Here is a 22,433-nt window from a genome sequence, read left to right on the forward strand (position 1 = left end):
CCTGTATAACCATGCACGTGACAAATAAAGAATCTTGAGTCTTCAATTGAATGAATATCAAAGGAAGAAGTTGGCTAAGGAAATTTTGTGAAGCAAAGTGCAGATCAGTAGCCAAAAAGTGGCTGAATGAACGATTCTACTGGCAGGTGTAATATTCACTTTCCGCCTAGCAGACGAGCCATAACGACATACAGCAAGCACGCAAACACAGTGAGTAATTTTATCCATTCAGTTGGTTAACTACCACAAAAGCTGGTCTTTGTCTGCGTATCATTATGCGGTCCAGGGCTTTGATTCGCTCTGAGTTCAGTTGTGCTTTGGCACTGTTTATGACTGTTACCTGGATACTGTAGTACTAATCTCCCATTTCCTCTCTCCCTTGATGTTGAGGTGTCACATTACGGGGACTGTTGTTGTCTCATTCTCAGCTCAGGCCTGTTGGGCTGATACTCGTGCAGGCCTATCGGGCTGAAGACGTGCACTCTGGCTGAAGGTCACAACACATCCGCGCTACAGGAAACGTCTGGGTCACACACACAGGTTGTTCCTCAAAGCTCACCCCAAGCAGAGCAGTTCATAACCTCATACAGAGAATGTGGGTTCAATTTACAAAATGTGGTGTGACACTGAGCTCAGTAGCAGTGATTGTTACCCTTCACTTTATGTAATTTTTGCCAACTTACCAACTTTGTCACTGATATTTCCCAATTTTCACACGCCTTCAGTGGTTTAAAAAATGTCTGAGGGATTAGGATTAGTCTTTGTTATGTTTTTTGAGGGACAGAGCATGCAATGTTTTTATTTTCCTGGCCTAAAATAGACCTTTTTATGTAGTCGGGTCACTATACAAATATGCGTGAATCGTCCATGTGTGATTAAAGCAGTCATTCAACATTTTATTTTAAGCTTGAGTAAAGGTGATGTTTTGATCATTAGCTATTGTCTGCAAACGAGGCTTTGGGAGTTAAAAGTGGTATTTTCCCGGCAAGTGACAAAGCCGTGTGGCTATTGTATAATTAGGGCAGATGCAAACAGGGAAGTCCATTTACGCAGAAATGCAGAATGTTAAAAAAACCCCAAAACATCCCACTTCCAACCATGAACATAATTGTTTTCTTACCTTATTTAAACATAATAATTATGATGGTGCAAAAGAACATCTAACCTTGTGTCATAAAGTAATGCAGTACTTGTTCACTCTCTGGCCCCTTGATTGGAGAATGGCTGCTTCAGCTTTTGCTTCCAGTTTATTGCAGTAAAGTCCTGAGGCAGCAACGCAGGGCTATAAAGTGTCTCCTGCCACTATTCCTGATGTGATTGGTGGAACATTCCTGTCAATGGGATTGACTGGGCGAGGTTTACTCTGTTTAGCAGCTGATCTTGGCTCTCCTAAATGGATTAGGAGTTGTTGTGCGTACAGAGTAGATGTTAGGTATTCTTTGACGGCTGATACTGTTACTTAAAGTTATCTGTGGCTGTATTGCTGCCAGTCTTGTCTCACTCTTACCTGCTTGATTGGTCCATGCCAATTTAGATGTCCAAGGTGCTAAATTAATGAGGTCTGGATTTAGCTGAACCCCTGCTGCTTTGCCTTTTTTTTGTCTTTGCACTTCTTCCTTGAGAGCTATTTAATTGTAGCTTTTTGCTTTTACAGCAATCCACAGCCCTCTTAGTATCACTACGTGGCAGTTTCCTACTATAAACAGGTTAAGGGTACCATTGCTACGTTTTGAACTACTTTCTCTGCTTTTCCCTCTTTTTTTTCCTCCAAAGATTAACCTTAGATTTTTTTTCTCATGTCAGTTTAGATGGATTAAGCTTCCAGTAAGCTTTTTTGCATTTGCATTAATGTAAAAAATAACCTCCAGACAGTAGACTACCACAACAATGACCTGTTTAAATTGTTGTTTAAGTATCAAAACACTGTAGGTTTGTGAAATAAACAAAGACTGTCTGAAGCCTTCCCACCTCGCTTGACTCGGTGCCTTTGTCTCTTGGCGTCTCCACTAAGACTAAGTGTCTTGTGTGCTGCTCTCCTATAACCCTTGACCTTTAGCCTTAACCTTGAAACCTTACACCATTTTACATGCCAGTGAAAGCTCAGTGTGTTTGTGTATGTCAGTGTTTTCGGCACTGTTTTCTCTTTAGTTTTAATATGTGTGAAAGCTGCACAAAAGTCCTCTCTGTCTCCTGTAGAAATCACCCGCCAGCAGATTAGAAACAGATTTAATACTTAATCACTTAACCACCATCACTGACTTCTTCTTGTACATACAAACACACCCATACACACACATACACACAAACCCTCTCCCTCCTCCCATGGTGGTGGCACAAGCAAGTGGCAGTCAGAGTGGTTTGCTTGTGAAGCCATCTGGCCTTCAATCTGGACATGCAGTAGCACCAACAGCCCTTTCTCTTTCCCTTTTACAGTAGCACATAAGCTCACACATGTGCCTTATCCCAGTATAAACAATAGATGCTGCTGAGTCACAGTTTTTGACACCTTTTATTCATGTGGACATGCAATTGTTTGTATTGTTGGGCCCCTCTTTTATATTCTTGAGTTTTGTTTTCCTTCCACTAATTCTGCTAGCCTGCTAGTCCTTTTTTCCAGGAATGGTTTTTGCTCATTTGTATATATTTGTAAACATTATTTATGCATGCTATGTTTGGTTGAATATTTTATGGTTGCTGCAAACCGAGTTTTCTTTGAGGGGAGATCGTTAATAAGCACAAAGGAGACTCTCCCTGAACTGGTTGTAAATGCTAAGAATGTTGACACAAGAAGAACGCAGCTGAAATAATGATGCTCACAAATAAATTAACCAAAATGCCAGTTTTAAAATAACTAGGCAGCAGTGTTCGCTATTATAAGCTTTAGTTGAAAGCTAAAAAATGCAGCAGAGTAACAAGCAGTGATTTATTTTAATTCATGTTTAGATTGTATATTAATGCTTAGGTCGTGTGGACAGCCCCAAGTGGGGAGTAAGGAAATTTGTGACAGTGAGACAGAAAATTTCAATTTAAAGTTCTACGACTGTGCATGGCAGCTGGCACATATGTTAACAATTACTGTCGATCCACACTTTCTTCCTCAGTTAGCAGTCACACTTCAGATCCTTTAGATAATCTGAGTATGAGCCAACAGATGAGGACTCGGAGCACAACTGTCAGAGCAGCCGGATGTTTTCCTCTAAAGTTTAGTAAAGTGAGTATAAAACTGACATCTCATTTTATGCCAAAAGAAAACTGCAACAAGCTTAACAGGCTACAAACCACAATTTGCTAAGAGAACATCCTGAAACCTTTTGTGATCCAGGCTCCTCTACTTGGCCATGTTGAAGGGATTTTACAAAGCTTCTTCAGGACCTTGAGTTGTTTGATCAGTGTGATTTGTCCAAATTGTTATAGAAAATGTGCAGCGTTGTTCCTTTATTTCATAAACGGCTACATTCATTATTTTAGCAGAGAAGGAGTCACGGTTAGAAGATAAGCCTTGTATCAAAGTGCACGTAGAAATGAGATAATGTACCAAAAACTGACTTATTCAGTTCAGTTGAATAAGTTTAAATAATTCCAAATTCAATTAAAAGTAGTGCTGTCAGCGTTAATCTCATTAAAATTATGTTAACGCCATAACTGCATTAACGTGGCAAATCTCTGTTAGCGAGTTAACGTGGATCGCCCCATGCGTGGGGCTGCAACGAGCCAACCGCGCTAAAGCGTTGACGCCATTAAAAGTAAAATTAGAATTGCATCATGCTTGATATTCATTTTGCTACCAAAACAAAATTAGTATCACATATGCTTAAATTTTAAATCCCCAACATAGTGGCATTAGACAGTTTATTTGAAATGTTAACATTGACTGAAATCGTAGGATGGTTGCCAAGTAGTCTACATAATGTTATTAAAAAGGTCGTTGCATGAGCATAACCTTTTATTTGCAAACATTTTATCTTGTGCACGAATAGTATAAAACATTTTCATCTGGGTCAGAAAAAAAAAAGTGTCTTTAACCTGCATTTCACATGGAGGCCACCAGATGGCGATAGCTGTGGTTGCAAAAATTGTTCCGGGTCCTTTAGAAGTCTGCGGGAAAACGACTTTCTGTCTTTACCTCCGTAAACACTTTCATGATAAGCCCACTCACTCATTTTAGGTAAATTTGAATTAAAATGGTGATGGGGATTACAGAAGTTCTTATCTTAAGGCTTCAAAATGGGACTTCAGTAAGAAATAGATGACATCAAAGTAGCCACCTCCGTGTTTTCTACTGTCTGTGAGCCAATGCTAGTTGTTCTTAAGCAAAATGGTAACATGGAGAAGGATGTAAAGTACTTCCACACCAAATTTTTACTGCACTAGTCACCAACTTTCCATTTTGCTGGCAATCTTCTGCTTCTTCTTCTTCAGCAGGTAAGACTTAACACTTGTAGGTGTCTGCTGCCTTTATCGGTTCCGGAAGAATTGTATCCTACGTATGTACACTGCTTACAGTACCTGCAGTGCTTCAGAAAACCAAGTACTGGCATGTTTTCTGAGTTTATTAGAAAGATCTCTTATTGTTTCCTAGTGTCATTCCTATTCTGATCCTCTACATCCTTGACATTAAAATAACCCAATTTTTGTTGAAACTATGATATTAATTTTGATATAAAGAACAAACTAACAAAAAAACCCTTCCAAGTTCTTGGGGGATTTGCCCACATAACTCATTATTATAGACTCTGGACATGTTTGATGCGCAAGGCATTACAGATTAAAAGTGTTTAAACATGTCTAAGAAAAGCTATTGTTTAAGTGGTTCCTGTAAAAGGTTACTCATCAGTCAGAGTGGTCTCATTTACTCCAGATTTAAAAAGTACAGTCACACAAACATACGTGGTGCTGATTTGTCGACTGTGTGGCTTCAGAGCTTTTGTCCTTCTGGACAAACATGGGAGGAAAACATTCCAGTGAATAATGGCTTGAGCTGCTCCGTGCTGTAGGGAGGGAGGTGGAAAGCTAAATAGTCTTTTCTTCAGCTCAGCTGGCCTAGGTCCTTATTACATAACTGGGTTTTGTTGGATAGACTCACAGAGAGCAGAATAGAACAGGTCTAAGAAAAGCAGGGACCTGTGTAGCTGCAGAGAGCCTGTGATGTCAGCTGAATACATGGATGCTGTTTGTGTAAATACTCTGCATTAAAAGAATGCTTTGATTCAGTATTTGTGTGATGGTCCTTCTTTGAATGAAACGAGGCAGCCTTTAGACTCGAACGGATGCTAGATGTTGGTCAATAATTCAAATGCGCTTGTTAAAACCCAGACGGACATCAAACAGCATCAGTCAGGGAACTGTTCTCCTCCAGGTGACGTCAGCGCTCAGCTGAAAGACAACATTCTTGTCTCCACAGCTAATACAGGACATTACTGTTCGGCCACACCTGCCCCGCCCCGTACAAATCCAATGTCTGTCTCTCTTTCTGCAGCAGGTCACACGAACCCTCATGAACTCCACCCTGAGCGGCAGTGCTGGCTGACGTTAGCAACAGCTATGCACGGTCCAGACCATTTTTCAGTTGAGTCCATCATCTCTTGGGGCTCTTAGTTTATCTGCAATCCCTTATTTCACCCTGAATTCATGGCCTTATCTCACTGATGTCTCCTGGCCCTCCTTTTTCTTCCGAAGACACTAACTTGGAACATCCAGTTTCTGAACTGTTCCCTCTGTTTTTCACTGCCGCTTCCGTCACATCCTCATTCCGATCTTTTCTGGAACGACACAGTGAGAAGTAAGTCCTGACTTCCACCTGTGATTAAAGTCATGGCAAAATCAGACAAAATCACATTTGATCTTTCAAAACACTGGCATAAATCCCTAGGAGATACAAAACTACTACATCCATTCATCCATCCGCCCACTTCCTTCCACTTATCTGACAGACTGGCCTAAAAGAGTGCAGTAAAAAACAAAAGAACCAGACAGATGTTATGACTTAATGCTGCTCATTCACTTCCAGTTGTTCAGCTCATATCACTCCATTTATATTTCCAAATGACACTAGGTTAATTCAGTCTGTTCTCTCCTGCTTTCTCCCTCCTAGCAGGAGGCAGTTTATCCAGCCTGTCAAATTCATAGACTTCACAACTGCTGGCATGCAATGCTCTTTGGGTTCACACAACCTGTGACCAACACATCAAACATAAACCATTGCCATGTGGCTGTTCCTAATTTGCAACAACATATGTGGTAATGCAAATACAAAGTGATCAATTAACCCCAGCAGCGCTTTGTCTAACAATGTTTCTGGTCCTGATGCAGCTTTACGTCTTGTGCCATTAAGGAGACAAAAAGCTGCTGGTGCTGCTGCTTTTTCCCACAGTCGATTATTCATTTTCACCATCAAATACTGAATTTGTTTTAATATTTGATTATATAATTGAATCTGGAATATTTGTTGCTTTAATGTTGATCCATCATAAATCAGACCCGGATCATATGCCACCCAGCGAGCTGAGAAGTAATACCCGAACCCAATCAGCTATTAATACATATATGTTTTCTCATAAAGCTGAAATTAGACAGTGTAATTCTGTCCCAGAGATCCTGTTTGTTTGTTTTTTTGTTTTATTTTTACATATTACATCACATCTTCATAATGGCACAGGCTCATGTGCTGTGTCGGACTGTTACTATGCAACAACTGTGGTTTTGCAGAGCGGTCATTTTGATTGAATGCAACATGATGTCACTGAGTGACTTGCTGGGTGTGCATGTCAACGTTTAAACTGATGAAGCTTCTGCGGCTAAACTCGGCGGTCTGATGAAGTGCAGCAAAGGGCGTCGGGAGAAGAGGGGGAGTTTAGAGGACACGCCCGTTGGCAGAAAAATGAGGGATGAAAGGAAGTGGATGAAGGAGGAGGGGAGATCTGCAGTACTGTATGTTCTCCAAGTCAGGCCATGTGTATGCAGGGAAAGCACCATGGTGTTTTCCAAGGACCATCATTCCTTTCTCACACACTCTGGGCTTCCACACTCAGAGTGCTCATTTTCTTTAACTCTTCCTCTCTGTTTCTCTCATTCTGTCTCACTATTCTCCATCACACAGTCCCTCGCTTCCTGGGTCTTAATAGTGGTGTAATTTACAGCTCTTGGTCAGACCAGCACTGTGTGTGTGTGTTTTAAAGGGCGTGTCCCACAGCCCTCATCAGTGTTGGCTCGAGTGCAGAGTGCCTCTTGTCATAACCAGTACCAGATCTGTCACATACCAGATCTGTTACAGTCCACTAAATGCAGAAATGCATTACAGATTATCTTTTATATGTTGGCGTTAGCATTAGCCAAATACCCATAAATGTTTTGTTACCAGGACTCATCTATTAGTGAAAAGAAGGCCCTCAGCTGTTATTTTCATTATTATGTAATGAATTCAATGTTAAATTACTAAAATTACAGGGCATCAGGGCTGGGTATTAATATTATTTAAATCTCAAGTGTGATTTTGGTTTCCAGTGATTATGAAAACACGATAATTGAGATAAAATGAACTAATTTCTGTTATAAAGTTCTCATTTTGCCTGGTGTTATAATTCAAGCACACACCTTTACTTTACAGAGGTATGCTTTCACCCCACCCTAACAGCCCGAACTCACCGTCTCAGCTGAAGCCAAAATTATGGAAATTCAACCTTTAGTCAATGTGGTCTGTCTAGCGCCATGTAGGTGAACCTATGGAAAGCTGTCTTAGTCTCCAATCACCAATGGTTTCTGCTGTCAGTTGGCTGACAGTTTTGGCTCTTCATTGCTCTACTGGTTGCTGCTACCTGAGAGTCATTTTGCACCCATCTGAACCTGCAGACTTCCTGCAATGGAGCCTCGGGCTATAAAATTGGAATTAATGACTAATTTTCACATTTTACAAACCCATCCAGTGGGCTGGATCAAACCTTTAGCAGGCCACTTTGACGATCCTCCTTTAGCAAGTGAATTGAAATTGTATTTGTAACTACATGTTAAACATGTCATAGTTGGTTACATTTCAAAGAAAACATGAAAAATTCATATTAGGAAGCCAAAAGCCTGAAAAGTAGTGATACAATCCTGAAAGCAGGCTCACTCCTGTTCTGCAGAGCTGTGTGTCAGTCCTCTCTAAAGTAGATGACTCTCAGCAGTAATAATTGCAATCAAGAGAATATTTACTGCTGCTTTCAGCAATGTGCTGCACGTGACAGAAGTAAACATGAGACATTGCCAGACAAGCTGAAAGTGTTCATATCAAGATGAATATTTCATATTCTGTTATGTAGTAAAGGGTATTTTTAGAGCTTGATAGCATCTCTCCAGTAGCTTATGAATTTTGAATGGCAGCTTTGAATATTTCACCAGTCGACTAGAATAGCCGGGGCTGGATGCAAGATATGACAGGCTGGGTATTTACTGAGTGGTGCAGTGACAGGTGATCGCGCGCTTCATTCTGCCTTGTCTTTTTATTAATGGTTGTCTTCTCCAATCATTCACTAATCGTCTTCCTGTAGCAGTTAAGTGTTGTTTTGATGGCATCACATGATATGATTTGCTCTAAATTAAATAACAGATGAGTTGTAGATTAAATGTAAAGCATGTGATTAGAGCTGAAAAGAATATCAAATTTATCAATTAGCCAATCAACAAGAAAAACTATTTGGCAACTTTTCAGTTACCAGTATTTGTTGTAGTGATTTTAACAAATAAAAAAGTAAAATATTCTCTGGCTCTAGTGTCTTTGGATGTGAGGATTTGATGTTACTTGATGTTACTTAGTAAGGATGGTCTGAATTAGGTATGCACCAATCAGTTCCAATCAATTCTGGGCTCATATGAATAGTGATTAAAATGGTAATTTGGTTGGTTAGTGCTGCACATTATTTTTTTTACATTGCTTAATCTCTCAAATTGTGCCACGATAACAAAACAAATCTTCAATGTGCATCCATTCTGAAGTATTTCAGCTCTTCATTGTGCCATAAAATTGGTAATATTAGCTAAATACACTCACACTTTGTTAGGCATACCTTTCTAATTCCAGCTTGGATCCTCGTTTGCCTCTTGAATTGCCTCAGTTCTTCTTTGTATAAGTTCAACATGGTGCTGGAAGGATTCCTGAGAGATTTTGGTTTGTACATATGATAGCTTCAAACAGTTGCTGAAGATTTGTCAGCTCCACATTCATGATGCCAATCTCCTGGTCCACCATATCCCAAAGGTGCTCTTTTTTCACACCATTGTGAAAATGATGATTTTGTGGGAAAATCCAGGTAGTTCAGCAGTTTCTGAAATACTCAGACCAGCCTGTCTGACACCAACAAACCAATGCCATTTGACAGTTAACATTTGAATTGTTATACCTAATAAAGTAGCCAGTGACTATAGGTTGATAGTCATTATTTCATTTCCTATAGTAATGACAAACACACATGTGAAACAGGGTTTTGAAATCCCAATAATCCCTCATTTAATTATTAAAGTAGTTTTTAAAAGGTGCTAAGTCGGACATTCTGCTCCCATTCTCACAGGCCGTCATCAGCCCCTGTTAATCCTACATGGTTTATGTGTCATTATACGCCGCTTGAACTCCTGCTGCACCAGTTAAACCACAGTGATAGCCTGCACTACATTATCTTTGCTTTAATGAATCAACATTTTATTAAATGAAGTTTCTTTATGCTGAGCCAAGTGTGTCTGCCTGGCTGGGCGCTGTTCTCCATGTGTTGTCACCCATTACACCATCATTATGCATCCATCAGGCATGCGTCTGGAATGAGTGGACCCTCCACTCCTATCCTCCCTCCAGCAGTGTAGCCTCAAACCTCAGCTATTGGAATTCCAAGATCAGCTTACACCGTTGCTATATGCTCTCTTTATGAAGCGCACGGTGGCAAATAGGAGTAATACAACTTCTCAAAGGAGCCTTTCAGACAGCTCCAAAGCCAGAGTTTACATTCAGGGTGGACAGCTTAGCCTATGTACCATATTCCCACATTTCTGACTCAGGTGTTTGTCCGCACGTGCCAGTGACTGATTGATGATGTCTGCGCTCAGTTTCCACATGTGGGTGGTTTATGGCATTCTGGATGAATAGTGGTATCTTATGTACAGTGAATCCTGTTTCATTTTCATTGGGTTTTTTTGGTTTCTGAAGCCTAAACAGACCCTATAGAACCACATTTAATCACAAATCCTGTGTATGATGTGTTAAATCTGACCCAGTCACATCAAACTGCTCCCACAGTTAATCCCTGGTAGCATCTGCTACTGCTGTAGAGTCATTCACACCATTGCCATGCTACATGGTTAAAAATATATTGCTTCAATGAGATTTCTTCATGTCAGGTTCATCAGTACTGGTTGCAGTTGTACTGGAAATGGAACAAAGCAGATATGTGTGAAGTGGTGCATTATTCTGCATTATCCATCCATAATCTATATCCTCTTTGCCCTCCAGTGGGTCACGGGGGGTTAGTAGAAATCCCAGGTGACATTGGAAGAGAGTTTAAAGTCACCAATAATTTTGTGTAGGTATTTATTTATTTATTTTAAGGAATTTTGAGAATCACGTGGTTTGAGGACCATCTGTCCCAAAATCAGTGACAGAACGGTCGTTGTTAAGGAATAACAGGACAAACTGGGTTGACTGTGAATAAACATCCAGTCTTCTCACAATTCACTTTTTAGTTCTTTAGAAGCAAATGTCAGCTGCATGTTATAGATTTTTTGCAAGCAATTTGAACAGCTGCAACTTGCGAATGTTTAGCGACTCTGCATGATTATTTATCACTGCAAACAAATTCTGCACATTCATCTGCAACTGGAAGCTTTTTGCTTTCTGTCTGAAGTCCTCGAGTAGTATGAGTTCTGTTCAACACTTGGATTTGAGTAGATTTTCTTTGCACAAATGAAAACTTATGATGGTTTAGCTCTTTATTAGCCCATTAATAGTTTTTGGCTACACAGGAAGTCTTGAAAAATTGACCAGTGTCCACAGAGGCTAGCCAACGGGTCCCATGTTGCTTGAAACAGCTGATCTGTCTGATCATTTTAACGCTTTTTTGTTATTATCCCAACTCGTTAAGATCATCACCTTGGTGCTCAACTCGTATTCTGTAAATCTGGATAGTCCTAGACTGAAAAAAGCAATAGTATAGTGTCAAGAGTTGAGAAACCCACTCTTTTATTCTTTGCAGGTAGTCAGCCTTAAAATCTTTATGATAATGCAACACAAAAACAGGGTTGTCAGAATCTGTAGATTGTTACTTTCTGGGATCTTATTATTGCGGTGTTGTGTATGACTTTCAGCTGGAGCTAAGAGGCTCAGAAGAGAGCTTGAGGCACACATTGTCTGTTTCAGCTGTGTCTAATTGGTAGATATGTGTGTCCTTCTGCATTTTGTGTGAAGCTTGTAGTGATTACTGTGTGCCTGTCTGATAAATTATTAAGTTATAACCAGTCAACCTTCTCGTTCCAGTCCCTTTAACTGGTGAGCTCCACAAACCCAGTGGAAAACACCCAGTGGTCTACCCATCTGCTTGTCTTTATTGCTTTATAGCTTTTAATGCAACCAAGTGACATGACTGAAACACATATCCTGATTGCCCTGATTTTCCTAAAAAATAAAAAGTATATAGCTTGATTGTGTCTTACACGCTTGAGGTTACATAATCATTTACAAACATGGAATTCAGAAGAGCCAAAAATAGGGACATAAGTCTGAGATGTCTGAGAGTTAAGCAGGGCCATGTCAGACCTGCTTTGTTTGCATAGTAGCGGCGGCGGGTAAGATGATGCATGTTGACCCAGTGAGGCGGACTTCAAACAAAGGTTTATCGCACATCTCTGTCAGTCCGACAGGAGCATTGCTGTGTCTTCATTAACGCTCTGAGATGATCTGGGCCTCTTTGTCATCTCACCTCTTCTGAACCATATGGTTTCTCCCTGAGGGAAACTGCCTGAGTGAGAAGGAGAGATGTAATAATTAAACATCGGCAGCGATTTTTCTTTTTCATTCGAGAGGTGTGGGTCGGGCTGTCATCAGAAACATATTTGCTGCTTTTCTTTCTGTGTGAGAGCAGCTGCTGAGGAGTGAATGTGCAGACTACTGAATGCTTGATTGGCAGAAGCATTTGTCTGAAGGTGCCTGGGGACAATTGTCCAGATCAGGCAGGGCTCCTTCACAGGGGAGCTTGCTAATACACCAAGCTTATGCAAACCCCCCCACCCACACCCCTGCCACCCTCCTCCTCCTCCTCCTCCTGGACCCAGGCTTTTGTCTTCAACTGTTAGTTTTTCCGTGAGTGTCCAACACATACTTCTCACTGCAGCCGACCTGAAGGAAATCCCCTGGTTTTTTTTTTCTTTCCTGGAAGTTTGAGGCTGTCATGCAATTTCTTCTCTGCTCCACACAGATGGTCTCCATAGCAAACTGTGGATTTTGATAATTGTTTTTGCCAGTGGAAGAGAAGCAATGCACTGGTTCATAAATATGTCGTGGGCATGACTCACAGGGACTTGGACTGGTAGATTTTGAGATGTTGCATCATGGCTTATGTTTGAGTTGGATGCTTTTTAACATGAAAAGAAAGAAAGCTTGTGCTAACATCCTCCTCATGACCAAAGCATGCAGGAGAAAAGTCCGCTGTTGTGTTGGTAGAGGATTTTTTAGCTTGAGGCTTTTGACTTTTGAAAATCGATTGCAAATGTATCAGCTTTTTAGCAGTCATGGACATGAATTGCCAGGTATTTATCATGTCAGTAAGCTCAAATTCACACGTAATGTTTTTTGATAGGAAGTAGGTAGAAGTGAGGCGTTACCATGGCAAACAAGGAAACAAAGATTAACAAGATGCATCTATTGATGTATGTGAACACAAACTTAAGCAATAAAAAGACGCTTATTTATGTTTTTGTGCAAGCTTCTCCTATTGTATGTTCTTATTTAACTCACTAAAGTATTTCTGATTTTTACTGCTTTAAAGACACTGTTTATACTATTTCTAACTGCAACAGCTTCCCTGACTTTCTTGCTTTGTCTTTATTTACTATCCCTTCCCTCCAGGAGAAAGAGGCTGGTTGTGCATGTACACCCAAACTCTGTCCTCCCTGGCAGATAGAGTGCACTAAAATTATATTATAACCCCTTATAAACAATCATGGCCTCATACACTCAGATTTGGGTACTTAACTGAGCTTAAAACAAGCTCAGTCTGCTTGGATATCTGCCTGATCAGCTCAGCAGCCTGTTACTTCCCCACAGTAGTAACTTGCAGGGTTCATACCCCTTCTGTACCCCTCTGAGAGCATTATGAAGAAGGGCTTTATGGGTGTGCAACAGTGTGGGTGCAGTCTGTCCCCTGTCCCTCATTAGCCAGTCCTTTGTTACAGTAAGCCATACCGCGCGGATCCCAGATGCAGCATGTCCAGATTAGATCTTACACCCGCCAGGAGTCTTGAAAAGCTACCCCTGAATCGAGCCTAATCCTCCTGCAAGACTTTCTCTTTTTTTCTGGCTCTCTGCACCACACACAGACACAAAAACACACACATTCACAGCCACAGATACATAATGGGTAACACGCACACATACACACACTAATTGGAGACTTCAAAATTACTTATTGTAGTTTTTGGAGCCTGGTCGGTGCCTTGTGTCTTTAATCCCCATCCAGAGATCCTGTCAGCTGCGCACAGACCACAGGCCTTTTCTCCTTTGTTATACAAATAAGAGCTGCAGATAATCATCTAATAAATCCGAGACTCCAAGATTTGAGTGGATTAAAATGAAGCAGCAATTCGTTTCCATTGTGTTGTGTCCCTTAGAAATATAAACATCTGATATGAGTTTAACAACTGACGAAACACAACTTTGGCTGTTAGATTTTGAGGATATTTCTGTTGTAAGAGCTAGCTTATTCCTTTACAAGTAAAAGAACAGGACGAGCTCCAGCTTGTTTTAGGCTATCCAAATCCAGAAATCCAAACTGGACTTGATCTGGTCTGGTCTAGTGTATAAGCATGTCACTAATGTGATTTCATCTTAAAGACTCATAAGTGGTCTTTAAAAATCCCACACTAGTCCCTAAAACGCTTGGTTGTTTCTTCATCTATGCCTTTATTTCACCACAGCTGCAGTCTTTAAGTTGTCTTTGGCCTTACAAGTGATGTTGTGTGACACCACAAGGCCATTTGTAGAATTATCAGCAGGGGAGACTCCAGTACCTAATTTTCACCAGTATGGTGCCACTGCCAATGGTGAGCCAGTTTTTGTCCTTTTAGAACACCGCAGCATTTCAGGAATGTGTAGAGCTGAGCATTATGTAGCAGAGACTGGGCTTAACGCCGCTCACAGTTGTCAAAATAACAGCAAAGCTCTTGCTTTAGTCGTAACATCTTGTGCCAGTCTTCTCAGCAACACAACACCAGCACTAGATCCAGTTTTGGTGCTTTTTGAGAACCAGCCCAAGATGGCATTAGATGATTAGATTAGATGGTACTCTGCAAACATGCAAAGCTATAGACGACTACAGCTGTCAAAATCTGTCAAAATACAATCCAGAGTGAACTCTGACACTAACATGTCACAAGTGTGCCACAACAATGCAGAGTTATTATTTATTTATTTATTTTTAGAGGATATGACTGTGGAAAGATCTTTGAACCAAACATTTCAAACTCTATAGAAGTCATAGCAGTTTTCATGGGTGGATAACCAAAATGGACAAAATATACTTACTCATTAGTTTCATGGTACCAATTTTAGGACTAGCCTTTTGTTTTGTTTCAGAACGGGTTTTAGATTAAGCAACAACACCAGACTGGTTAAAAATATGACCAGAACTAGTCTTTTTTTCTGTGTAATGGATGGATGCATGGAGTTCATGAATGGGCAACAACTCTGCAAGTCCAAACTGCAGTGTGTTGGGTTTAGGCAACAACAAGGGCAGTGACCAGCAACAATCAGTAAACCCTCTGTCTGATGGTCAGTTTTTCACAGTGCCACCCTCCACACCCACTGATAGAATTTCACAACCATCCGTGACTGGCCTCAGGTTGTTTCTCTCAGCTGGTCCAGGCTCGAGTTGTTGTTACTGCTTTTCTTGGGTTGACAGCATTGGACAATTTACACATTTGTGTTGTCTCATAAATTTCTTCAAAGTATTTTCGTGGTTGGTGTTAAAGAGCTGTTTTATTATGTGTTTGAACATGGGCAGCGCCCCATTAACCTGTTGCAGCTCTTCTCTGTTTAATAAACTGAATACTTTTGGTTTTTTGGCTGTCTGAAAGACACGATAAGGTTGACAGTTTTTCAGATTTCATGACATTTTATGAAGTTTATTTAGTGTTTTTTATTTAAAGTTAATGACATTTATTTTATTTCACTTTCTTTATAAACTAACAAAAACATAGGCTGTGCGCTACACAAAAGCCTGAGAAAGACTTGAGTCTTTAAGGCCTTGTAGCATTAATGTTTTTTTTTTTTTGTAGTATTAGACTGCAAAGGTTTGAGCTTAGTGTATTTTATACAGTTAAGTTACAACTACACAAACATGGAAAACACTGAATTAGTTTTTTTTTTCTGAATAGATTTTTTCTTTGGTTGGCCGCCCGATGAATGTTGCCATGAAATGTCTCTGTAGACACAGTCCTTGCAGCAATTATGGTAATTCACTAATATGCCCTGAATTATCCCAGAAGCTGTGAATATTTCAGCCTACAATCCAATTTCCCCTAATAATAATAAAAAAAACCCCAAAGCCAAATCCACAACTCAGTACTTTTTAAAGTTTTTACTACTCCTGTGTCAAACTTTTATATCCATATAAAAAGTTGTACCTATTATGGTCTTCCTTATTTTCTGTCAAATATTTGATTATAATGCTGCACGCTCATATTGAAGATAACCAAAATTTCAAATGCTGAGTTAGGTGTATGTGCAAATAATCCCTGTGAGACAGTAAACACTCATTTTGAGGAGGCCGTTTATTATACTCTTGGCTCTGCATGAAGACAATAAAGGCAGATATTCTCTGTGGTCGAGTCAGTCACACAGCTCTGGGCGTGACCTTAGAAACCCCACCCACCTACCGTTAAGACGTTTTGTTTGCAAGTGGGAGACAGTCAAACAAAAGTTTGATAAAAGGGAGAGGAACTAAAACAGCTTGCACTGAGGTTCACGGTAAGTATTTATAACTGTAACTATAAATCATGTAAAGCTACTTGAACTGAGTTCAATAAAAACATTTAGCTAGAAATTTGCATATCAGATCCCTTTTAAGTCCAATGTGAAGAAAATGATGATTTTTAACATCAAAGAAAGTCAAAGGAAATGATAAACAAACAGTTTTCATAGCTCAAGACGCAAAAAAGTGCTAGAAAGATGAAGTTGATTTTATTTCAGCTTTATTTGATAGACACAGTTTAGAAAGGATAGAAAGGTGAGGGCCGAGATGCGGTAAAGGGCCGTAGGTCTGATTCGAACCTGGGCTGGCCACTCTCAGTCGTATGGCATGTGGTTGCCTACTCCACGCAATGAGCTAAACCAGCACCAAGACAATTAATCAATTAATTAATTTTTGGACCATCCATGTAGAAATTGTTTGCAAAAAACAAACTAACATCCAAAACAAAAAGAAAACAAAAAAAAAGCAAAGCAAGTGCTGATCAAAATGAACAGGATGGGAAAGAAAGCATGTAAAAGGACACTGTTGTAATTATTAAGATGTATGAAAGTTGCCATGTATACTTAATAATATCCTTAAACATGACATCCTATTTTTACACTCACATTCACCGATTTCAACTCAACTGCTAAACTCTGCAAAAGTTGAAAAAATAAAGTAACTTCCTGAGGCTGGAAAAGAGAATCTGTTACCATAACTGCACAAAAACACACAAAGAGAACAATTATGTAGTTATTTAGACAGCTAAAATGGATTATTTCAGTGGAGGAATGCAGGGGCTGCACCAAAGCCTAGTAAAGGAGAGATAAGAATTATTCTTTTAACTGTGAATCATGCACGGCTGTAACACATGACCCCTTTAGGTCCAGTTTGTGGCAAATCATCACCTTCTGTGTGTGGTAACATTAAAAGACATCAGGAGAAATGAGACGGACAGCCAGCGTCAAGCCTCAAATCAGCACTAGTTGCTGTTCCTCTTGATCACGGACACACACAAACCATGAAATCACACTGAGAACACCCGTTTCCAGTGGATGGCATTGTTGTGGTCAGGTATATTGCCGGGGTAACGGCATAATATTTCTGTGTGGCGTGTCTGGTTCTTTCTGTTTGCTTGGCACCAAGCGTAATTCCCAGCCAACACAAATTCATTTTTCTTATCATGTGTTTTAGATTTACAGGAATTCCGATACATATGATGTGGTTTGAAACCCTATAACATCCTTAAATGCATTAATAGAGGTAAGAAGTCTTGTTTGCCTTGAGACACAAGCGGTACCTCATGACTTACCCCCCATGTGTGTAACACACTGTATGCATCTTGTACATAACCATTCTTGTGAGACTTAATCCTTGTTTTGGCTTCCTCAAGTCAAGTGTCTCAGCTGCCTGTGTTTGGCGACTTCTATTTCTGCCGTCTTTTCCATACAGCATACCACATGCTATATCGAGCCGAGTGAATGTGGTAACAAGATGCTCATAACCAAACGCGGAGAAGGAACATTCCACGACTGGGTTCCTGATGTTGTTTTCATGGTCGCTGCTGTCTCGGATGGCAAATATTCCTCAGAATCAAAATAGGCCTGTATTTACATTTTCTCTCTCATTCTAAACGACTTTACACACCACGCCGGCTGTTCACTGATATGCATTAGCTGTTGCTAGAAGTGAACTGCTAATTTGTCCAGTCATAATGCCTCACTCTGGAGACACGCCGGGCTATTAAAGATGGCACCACTTTGTGTAAAGCGCACCCATTGAACATCGGAATCCTGAAGTTGCTGTTAAAGCGGCACAAATGCTCCAGAGAGTGCTTGGATGAAAAATGTGATTAAATATTAAGTTGATGTTTGGGCCGTGCTCTCTTCCGGAGAGATTTACTAAAAGGTATGAGAGCTGAGGTCATCCCAGACATCTCACTGCTCCTAAAATAAAAGGCAGTTGCTGAGCCTCTGTGGAGCTTGAGAGGTGGAAGGATTTGAGAGGTGTTCCCTTGGGGACGTGTGAAGGCGTTGGCTGTAGGGTTGCAGAGTTTGAGGGTCTAATTGAGAACAAATTGTTCTGGGCAAAGAGGCGGGGTATCGCTGTCATGCTCAAGGTTATTTGGGGGTTTTATGGAACGCAACTAATGTTGAAAAGCTCAAATGCAGTTAGTGGTTCTTGTACCAGTTGTGTCCCCTCGTGTCTGCAGACAGAGTTTAAAATACCAGAGTGTGCATGCAGAAGACGTCACAGGTGAAGGTAGATAACCTTCTGTGACATGTAAGACCTCAAATTGTGTTTTTGTGGGATTTGTTTTGTCTGCACGCCTTTATTTATTGTGCTAAAGGTGCCTCACAGATGTTCTCAATGACTTGCTACTTCCAAGACGTCACGTGAAGTAATAATGGATTACGAGACTACCCGACAGTCCCTGGTTGAATTCCAGTCTAATCTGAGTGCATCTAATTCCCCTGCTGTCTTTCCCCACACTTTTCAGGAGGAAGCAGCTACAATGCTAACGCTGTAAAGTGATCTAAGAATCCCACAAACCTCTTGCTGCCCATTTCCTGGAATGAGTTGAAAGCTATATAATAACAGATGGGAAAGAGATCCATGCTTTTTGTTCAGTATATAAATTAATTCTAAAGTTCATCTGATTATTTCAGCAGTCGGAGAAGTCAGATAAAAGGGAATTTTAGAAATGACACTTGCTCACTCTGTTTCCTCAGGTTCTGTTTCTTTATTCATGGAATAGTAGCAACAGAAACACCACATTAAAAAGGTTTTCTAAAGACACCTGTTATACTTTCACACATCACCTCCTATTATTTCCTGTTGTAACAGTGGATGCTCTTATTAAAGATGGTCAGCACTTGTACTAGTAAACACTGAGCCTAAGGCTTAGGCTTAAGACTGCAGTAAACACTGTGGTTCAGACAGGTTTTTTTCTTAGTCTTGGCTGTGTATGAACAATCCCTGAAAATCTTAAACTCTATTAACTTTATTCCGGCATCTGTCTTTTGGCTTTGGACAACAGCTGCTAACTCAGCCAGATTGTAGGCAAAATGTGGCCAGAAGCCTAACAGGGACATGCTGCAGATTAACGTTCGCTTTGTAGCTCTGCTTAACTGTATGGTTTCTGTTAAATAAGCAAATAAATAAAGGGGAAATATGCAGCAGTCACCGTGTGTTTGTGCAACTTCTGGTATTCTCTCCGACCACCGTGTGTGCCACCCAGGCATCAGCTCTTTGTAGTTGCCAGATGAGCTGCAGGCATGTAAAGGTGGGTGGATTATTATTAGTACATTTTTGTGGGTTATAGATTTCTCTGGACTATATATATTTCCTTATCTGCCTTAGGCCCACTTGCCTCCTTCCAAAGATGAAGTTGTTCATTTTTCCTGTCAGATAACTTGAAAAACTTTCAGAAACTTTAAATTTGAGAACATTTTTTCTTTCCTTTGACTTGTGTGCGCCTTTTGTTTTCTCCTTTTATTTGTTCTTATGATTTATTGATTGCCCTCGGCACGTGTTGGTGCATGCGCGAGTTGGCAAGCGCACAACTAAAAGTTTTAAGGGGGTTTGCTGTGGGAGAGAAGAGTGAGAGAGAGAGAGAGATGAAGGGGACTGGAAAGGAGGAGAATTCACTTCAGGCTGCCTGAAAGTGTGTGTGTGTCTGTGTGTGTGTGCATACTTCAAGGAGAGTTTTGTGTGGTAAGTGGGTGGGTGCGTCAGTTAGTCGGCCTGGGCTCTCTGCAGTGTGCTCAGCCGCTGTGCTCTCCTCTCGGCTGACTGGAAACATCATGTATCTCTTGGACGCTTATAGGAACAGCCTTGTTTCCCCAGACTGAGACCAGAACAGACCGAGGAAGAGAGACGCAGCAAAATGAGCTTTGCCAGAAACTTGAAGTAGAATATCCAGAAGAAAAGACACACAAACAGGGGCATTTTTTGAAGGCAGTTTTCATCTATTCGGTCTTGGCTATGCCATGCTGGCCCAGAGGAACGGGCTCCCTCCAGGCTGTAAGCCAGCTCACCTGAAGGATCACCCTGATCTACGGGATGTGGATGTGAAATCCCAGGGTTGTTGTTCTCTCTCTCCTTCCCCATCTTCCGGAGGATGCCCTTGGGCTCGACTAGCGGGTGTGGATGGCTGCTTGTCAGAGCCATACTGTCTTTGGTTCCAGCTTTTGGCCAGAGCCTACTGGGGCGAAGTGGAACTGGGGCTCACCAGTCCCAACCGCAACGTGTCCTGGGCTCGGCTTCGAGAAGCCTCCAGGAAGAACTGCGTCCGATCTCGGGTAAGGAGTGGGTGTACATGTGCATGAGAGCATCCTGGAGAGCATCTTTGCAATTTGAGATTGTGAAGAGTGGAGCTGTGCTCGAGTTTTGAGGCGCTGGGGGATAACCAAACTCCCTAAAAAATGTGTTTAAGGCATATCTGGCAGAGGCATATAGGTTTACATAGGAAGCATCTGAGCGGGGAGGAGAGGTTAGGGGCAGCTACACTTTGTTGTACTGTCTGAGGAATTTTGTGTGCGTCATCCTGCTCCCCAACAGCAGGGTAGTCCTGTTTCACTGACCGATATCTCTGGTAATGTGAGTGTGTCTCTGTGTGTTTGGGTTAGGTTTCGTTTATTGTTATTGGTCCCTAGGGTAGATTCAGAATGACATTGTCAGGGGACAATATTGTTTTTGGTTCCATCTGCACCTCATATTTTCACGATTATTTTCTTAAATATAACCATGACAGCAGCCATTCTTTATTTTCTGTGGAGTGGGCTAAACCTTAGTGAAATGAAGTCAACCGTTGCGCTGCCAAATTAGGGAATTAAAGGCATATTTTCCTATGATAGAGTGAATAAGGATTACTAATGTTAGAGCCTGTGGGGAGAGAAGTTTGGAAAGAAAACGAAGACAGTATGAAAGCTGCAGAGTGTGACTCACACACTTTTTTTTAAGAAAAGGAAAGAAAACTGAGTCCACAAGTAATGCCATTTAGATTTGGTCAAACTGCATATACATAAAGAAGCGGGAACAGGTTTGGAAATGTACTTTGATGTCTGTGTTGCCATATGGTACCAGAGCCTGCAGCAAGCCCTCAGCGTGCACATAATGGTGAGTGTTTTGATGAACAGATTGCATGCATAATTGATTAGTATTTATCAGGTAATTGTGAGCTTGTTTAGAAAAGATTTATAGCATTATACATTTCAAATATCTAGACAGTAATAGTTTCCCTTCTATCCTGCTTCTCTTTTTTCTATAATTCAGTAGTAAGAAAAATAAAGCTTTGCCATAGGCATTTAAGCCTAATAGCTCAACTATTGCATAATGCGAATTTAAATTTTAAACACGAAATCAAAACAAACAGCTGAGTTGCACTGCGTCAGCTCTTTTCCCTCTTCTCCTCTGGTTACATTATGGACTGTGGCTTACATCCAGCTCCACACCACTGGATATTGGTGGTGATTTCACCAGTCATACCATTAGGCCCACACCCATCCCACTCTCTGGAGGTTTCTACATGTGCTGCTCCCAGGCAGACAGGCAGGAGAGAGGAAAGAGGAACCAGAGAAACAATGTCTTTGTTTTGGATCCATACCTAAGCCGTATTTTGGTAGGAGAAGAGCCTGTGGAGAGATCTGGGTTGAGGCTGAAACTCTTGGCAGGCTCCTGCATCCTGGAACGACTATGGTAGTGTTAGCAGTAACCGCTAACGCACGCCCTGTGGTGCAGTGGTTCAGCTCCATCGTTACTTTGGTGATGGATGTGACAGGAGTCTCGCTGCTCAGACAGCACCAGGAAAGATCGCTTATGCCGTCATACTGAGTCGCTGTGATTGAGACGATAAAATATTTCCTATTGCTTGAACAAGGTGCAATGTTAGTACTGTTGTAAAGGTTACAAAAATAGTTTGAAAATTTACTTTGGACTAAGCAAAAGATCATTACTTGTGATTTAATGCTTCGTAGTTGATTTTAACACACCAAGCATTGGAAGAGAAGCTCATTTGTACTCTTTTACTCAAAAGTGCGGCTATTTCCTCCTCCATCAGTACTTTATTAATGGTATTGTGGGAAAATTTGAAAGATGAAAGGCTGATCGCTCATGGTGTCCCTGTGTTCCTGTCTCATCATGAGAAGACAGAGCAACAGAGTTGCACCCACTCCGGGTGTCTGCATCTCTTTCAGTGGAAGGATGAGGAGAATGATGGACCTCCATCTCCTTTGTTTTTTTTTGATGGAGGCAGTC

At 40.9% G+C, this 22,433-nt stretch overlaps 1 protein-coding gene across 4 annotated transcripts in view; it reads left to right on the plus strand.

The window, feature by feature from the left end:
• arhgap21a (Rho GTPase activating protein 21a) overlaps nt 1-22,433 on the plus strand; it is a 101,052-nt gene that overhangs the window by 24,044 nt on the left and 54,575 nt on the right. For 3 of the 4 annotated variants that reach the window (XM_024803672.2, XM_024803674.2, XM_024803673.2), the window contains exon 1: nt 19,920-20,479. The exons of the other annotated variant lie outside the window; for it this stretch is intronic. In XM_024803672.2, coding sequence (XP_024659440.2) covers nt 20,168-20,479 — 312 coding nt within the window. In that variant the 5' untranslated portion in view covers nt 19,920-20,167. Of the gene's footprint in view, nt 1-19,919; nt 20,480-22,433 lie in introns of those variants that run through there. 4 annotated transcript variants of the gene reach the window in all.

This window comes from Maylandia zebra, linkage group LG9, assembly GCF_041146795.1.
Source record: "Maylandia zebra isolate NMK-2024a linkage group LG9, Mzebra_GT3a, whole genome shotgun sequence".
NCBI classification, from domain to species: domain Eukaryota; kingdom Metazoa; phylum Chordata; class Actinopteri; order Cichliformes; family Cichlidae; genus Maylandia; species Maylandia zebra.